This window comes from Malania oleifera, chromosome 12 (assembly GCF_029873635.1).
Source record: "Malania oleifera isolate guangnan ecotype guangnan chromosome 12, ASM2987363v1, whole genome shotgun sequence".
Classification (NCBI taxonomy): Eukaryota; Viridiplantae; Streptophyta; class Magnoliopsida; order Santalales; family Ximeniaceae; genus Malania; species Malania oleifera.
The window spans coordinates 11237253-11243252 of NC_080428.1; the positions used below are offsets into that span (position 1 = coordinate 11237253).

Sequence of the window (6000 nt, forward strand, 5' to 3'; positions counted from 1 at the left end):
TGAAACTGCGGTCTTCTCCCTTGATCTGCCCACTTCTTCATCTGCTTAAAAGCTCCAGATAGGCTCGAGCAAACTCTACATTCTGTCTCCATTCTCTAGTGAAGATGTACGCCCTAGGACTCTTTCGTCTATATGACTCGCCCACTGTGTGAGGTAGCAGCGGTAGCTGGCCTGTAACAAGCTCAAAAGGGCTCTTGTTGTTTGTTGAGCGCCTTTGGGCGTTGCCACATAACGGAGCCACATCAAGTAGTTGCACGCCATTCTTCCGGTTGTCGTTGACACAATGGCACAAGTACTTATCTAGTAGCTCTCTGAATCTCTTCATTTGTCCGTCTGTCTGTCGGTGATAACTCGAAAAGGTGTCAAGATGTGACCTGAATATCCTGAAAAACTCTATCAAGAAGTTGTCAGTGAACATTAAATCTCGGTCACAAATAATAACTTGGGGAACACCCCAATGTTTCACAACAGTCACAAGGAACAATTGTGTCGTCTCCTCTGCCGAACAATACTTTGGTGCGGCCCTAAAAGTACCATACTTATTCCGCTCCACTTGTCTTGTTAGCAAGTGAGACAAGTTTTGGTATAATCAACCACATCATCCCGCGTGTGCGGCCAATAATACCTCCCCAGTAGTCCTGTCATTGGAGTCATTCTCCGCGAATACCCCTCAACGAACTTCCTGCAGTATCTAGTAAGGCCAAGAAAGGAATGTAACTCCTTCACTGTCATGGGGATCTTCCGTTCTTGAACCATCCTTACCTTCTCCATACCCCTCCGAATACGACCTTGTTCAACCACATGACCAAGGAATTTGTTGCTCCACTGAGCGAAAGAGCACTTCTCTTTCTTCACATCCAGACTGTTTCCCCTCAGCCTATCGAACACCTTCCGTAGATGCTCTTCATGTTTCATCTGAAACAACACCAATGCTCCCAACGGTGTTTTGGAAGAGCGAACACATCCCGCTTCCAATTCATCAAGTTGTTTCCCCAACTCTACTATCTCTCGTGGCACAATCCAACATGGCCCTTTAGCAGGTGATTTCACTCCTGATAACAACTTGATCTCACGCTCCACAGTCCCTCGTGAAGGCAAATTGTGAGGCAGCTTATCCGGCAACACCTCCTTATCCTCATCCAACACCGCTTGGATGGTCATAGGCTCCAGCTCTTGGCCTACTTCTTTGTCTACCACCACCGTGGCTAGACGTGTCTACTCTCCCTGACCCAATCCTTCATTGAGTTGTATAACTGAAAGGGACTTCTCGTCGTCTCCTTTCGTTGCAACGACTTGCACCTTGCACGAGTGATCTCTCATCAGACACAGGGAACCAGCCGAAGGCATCAACACTACCCTCGTCCCCCTTAGGAACTCCATTCCTAGAATGACTGGAAAGTCATCCAATGGAACTGCTGTAAAATTCGCATGATCTTCCCACTGTCAAAGCTTCACAATAACTTGCTTGGCTACTCCCAGAGTAGGCTGGGCTACAGAGTTAACTGCTTTCATACATCCTGTATCCTTCTCTAAGGATAAGTTGAGTCTCCATGCTTCCAACTGCGAAACAAAATTATGAGTAGCCCCCGTATCCACCATAGCGCGGGTGCTCTTCCCATTGATCCTCAAGTCCACAAACATTAACCCTTTTGCTTGTGTAACTTTTGGTGTTTTTGCCTGCTTTTCCAATGCGCTCACTAGCCGCACTGAACCCACCCTCAGGGCATTATCCTTTTCCTCCTCGCTTTCCAACTCTTTTCCTGAAGTGGAAGCTTGTATGGCATTGAGTAATCTCTTGTGTTAACACTCACTCACTTTGTGAGATCCACCACACAAGTAACACGAAATTTTACTCTTCCCCTTTCCATTGGATATGTTGAACCCTTGAGACGACGAACCTTCCTTCGAGGTTGATGATTTAGAGTCGGCTCCCCCACTCTTGGGTTTGCCTTTCTTGAAAGACTTTCCACTGTTTCCCTCTCCGCCAAACCGTTTGGACGGAGCGGTATCATCACCTGCGTAGTCAATCAAGCGTTCTGTAGCCGCTTGTGTAGTTGACAAGTCTTGAACTCTTTGCCTATGAAGTTCAACTCTTGCCTATGGTTTCATCCCCTCTAGAAAATAGAACAACTTGTCCTTCTCCGACATATCTCGAATATCCAACATTAAAGTAGAAAATTGTTTTACATATTCCCTGATCGCCCCGTATGTTTGAGATATCTCAGTTTTCTCCCTGCATTATACTCAACATTTTCAGGAAAGAATTGGGCCTGGAGCTCTCTCTTCAAGTTTACCCAACTATCGATTACATAGCTTCCTTTTTCAATCTCTTGGTACTTGGTACGCCACCATAGTTTGGCATTACCAAACAAGTACATGGTCGCAGTATTCACCTTTGCCTGTTCTGAGGCCGTCCTCACAGCGCGAAAGTATTGCCCCACATCAAACAAGAAGTTCTCCAACTCCTTGGCATCTCGGGCACCCCCATACGTCCTAGGTTCTGGTACCTTGGTCTTGCTAACTCCCGGAGTGTTGGAGTTCCCCATAGCAAGAACCATCAGATTCACCTTTGCATCCAGATCAGCCATCCGCGACTACAAAGTTTCCACTATATGGCGAAAGTCCTTTGACATGTCGCCTATCAAACCTGTTTGATGTTTTTGTGATCCCATCACTTCATCAACAAGTTCTCTCATCTGGGCCACCGCCGAGCCACAGTGTTGGTTGTTGTCTCAACCTGTGCTTCTAGCATGCTGATCCTCTCAGCATTGTTTGGTGTCATGGTCACTTACCAAAGCTTTCCAAATCCAACAACGAAGGCAAGCGAATTCACGTATCAACTCAACCTTGGGCTTTGACACCAAGTGTCACCGACTTAGCTCTGATACCAAATGTCACGGTCCAACTATTTTCATACTTTTGTGAAGGGCTGTGCGGCGCTAGCTAAAGCACTCTTGCTTAACTAGTCAGCCTATCGTTTACCAACATTCATCCACGGAGCACTTTCATTAACATTCATTCAAATAGCAACGGAAACAGTAACCAATTCATGAAAGCCGTGGCAAGCAAGCAGTAAACATTGAAGCAAACGTAATTCATTAACAACACCTCTGTTGACATGGTGTGTTTAACGAGGGAGGCAAGTAGGCTAAACACGTTGACAATAACTAGTGAGTTTTACAATGACTGATGAACACTCACCCTCCCCTAAAGAGGTTTTTATGTAATTATCATCCTGACACTAGGAAACATCAAAGTGACCGAGGAGTTATACTGCCTTATTTGGCATACAGAAACTCTACTAGTAGAAAATAACCCTACACTAGTATTTACATGATGGAAACTCATCCCAAGCACATGAGATAAGTGGTCACAGGCAAGCATAATGCCCTGAACAAGCTTAGCTCGTGACACCTTGCAACAACAACACAATCTATGCTTCAATCCCTGCCTTGCTACAAGTAACAATCTTTTTTGCAAGTCCTAGTTCCATTGTGAACAACAAGAACTAAAAGCAAACACTTTGCTAATGTGCCCCGAATTCCCAATGCATTAGACAAGTTTCCAAAAGAATAGAAAAACGTGCAATACTGGAAAATACAATCATGTTATCCCATGGAAATCCAAACTCTCAAAGAGACTAAACCTATATCCAAAAGATTTCATTTCACATCATAAGTTTCAAAACTAACTCTCCAGAACATCAGTCAATTATTCAAAAGTTTGCCTTCTTTAACATAAGTATATATGAATCAGGGATGCAAATTTGTCACTAAATTTCTAACACTTCCCCAATTGGGCACAAATCATTCACATTTTAGTTGAAGTTTTTTCCTTACGATGTTTTATAGGTGGTGAGGGGAAGCTACTCGGTACAAATATGAAATTCCAAATATAATTCAATTTCATTCCTCAGTTTTATCAGCAACCAATGAGAGGTCATAAACATTAATAATGTTTTGATATAGATGTAGTTGCACTTCACATGCATTCACTACATCTCTACTATTTATTAAAGAAAGGAAATAATTTTTTATTTAGATTTTCTTCTCATTCTTTCTAAAAATATCTTTCTTTTATAAATTTAAAATTAAAATTAAAAAATAAAAAATACCACTAGCATTCCACATTTATATTTAGGTTGACCTCTTCTAAGATTTCCCAAAAATATACTAACCTCCCTTGACGTTTTAAAAATCTCATGGCCTCCCCTAGGATTTCAAAGGTCTCACAGACCTCCCTTGACATTTAATTTTTTGGATACTTACACCCCTCAAAACTTTAGTCCTTTTTTTACAAAACATAAGAGGAGGTAAATGTCATTTTGGTAAACCTTAAGAGAGATGTGTGAAATTCTTAAAACCTTTCGGAGGTTCCTGAAATTTTTAAAATTTTAAGGGAATTTCGTGTTTTTTAACAAACCTCACGAGGTCTGTCCCTTATGCTCTTTATTTTTTTATGAATACAATGACAATTTTACCTCTTCACATTCAAGTGAAAAAGAAATCCAATATATATATATATATATATATATATATATATAGAGAGAGAGAGAGAGAGAGAGAGAGAGAGAGAGAGAGAGAGAGAGAACAAGTACACCATCTCAGTGTAAAAATTATGGGTTGAAATTGTCTTTTACTACATGAAAAATCAAATGTGGAACCGATGACATTTTTTGGAGTGCTAGCATCTCCGAAATTAAATTATCAACAAAGGAACAATTAATAAATTTATATCTCTTAAAAATAACCCACATAAAAAAATCTTAAATTTCGGGCCGCAAAACACATAGATAATATGTTTCTCATAGCTACTATACGTATATAAATATATATAGAGTGAGATTGTGGGGTGCGTGTGGAGAGAGAGAGAGAGAGAGAGAGATTCAGACTCACGACGGCGTTGAAGAGAGTGGATTTGCCGACATTTGGGAGTCCAATGATGCCGGCTTTCAAGCTCATGCTTATCTTGGAAGAAGAAGAAGAAAACCGCATCCGCCGGCTATAAATGCCCATCAAATGAGACTTATGGCAGTGAAGCAAGCTGTTTCTGCAGAAAGATGAGTTCAGTGGCGAGCATATAGCAGGAACGAAGTGCCGCCATGCTACTCTCGCCATTGTTGCCAATTAGAGGGAGATAAAGAGCGAGGAGCCGCTTTTATCGTAACGGCGAAGGGCTGGTTGTCATCGTGTCTGAAGAATGGACGCGGCTTTTTTTCGGTGTCATGCCTGGTTTATTTATACAATTTAGCTCCAATTAATCGTGACTAAATTTACATAAAAAATTAGATTTGTGAATTTAGATAAATTTTAATATAATTTTATATTATATATTTTTAATTTAATATAAATTACAATTTAAAGTCTTTTCAACTATTGAGGATGAAGGCATGACTTTCGGATCTTAAATTTAAATTTAAAAGTATTTAAATAAATTTTAATATTATTTTATAACATATCTTATTCAAATCCAAAACTTTTTCAAGGTTAAGCACATTTGAAATCATGAATTTCGGACTTTAAAGTTGGAATTTGACAAATATGAACAAATTTTAACATAATTTTATATTATATCTTATCCAAATCCAATATATATTAAAATTTAAAATCTCTTCAAATTAGGTTATTCATCTTTGAAATTTTTATCATGATTCAAATATTCTTTAACTTTTAAAAATAGAAAAAAAACTATCACTTAAATTTGAACTCACATTGATTTAAACAAAATATAATACAAAATCATATTAAAATTTATCTAAATCCATACAAATCTAAATTTGAAACTCAAAATTCAAACTCAAACACAATATAAGTTCTAAATTTTTTACATGAGAAATAGATAGTTAATATGTATTAGTGTATTTAAATATTTTAATTTTATTAATTTATATGTGAACTAAATGTATCTTGGGAAGAGGCGTGTACCTTGGAATTGAGAAATGTATCATCACTTATATATGAGTCTTTAATTCTTATATCTCATTAATCCATAAGTCATTTA

At 39.1% G+C, this 6000-nt stretch overlaps 1 protein-coding gene across 3 annotated transcripts in view; it reads right to left on the reverse strand.

Annotated features, from left to right (window-relative positions):
- Window positions 1–5241, reverse strand: part of LOC131144401 (uncharacterized) — a 41505-nt gene extending 36264 nt beyond the window's left edge. For 2 of the 3 annotated variants that reach the window (XM_058093036.1, XM_058093034.1), the window contains exon 1: window positions 4896–5241. In XM_058093036.1, the coding sequence (XP_057949019.1) occupies window positions 4896–5117 (222 nt within the window). In that variant the 5' untranslated portion in view covers window positions 5118–5241. The remainder of the gene's footprint in view (window positions 1–4895) is intronic. The other variant, XM_058093037.1, reaches the window with a different exon arrangement.
- Between the last annotated feature and the right edge of the window lie 759 nt (window positions 5242–6000).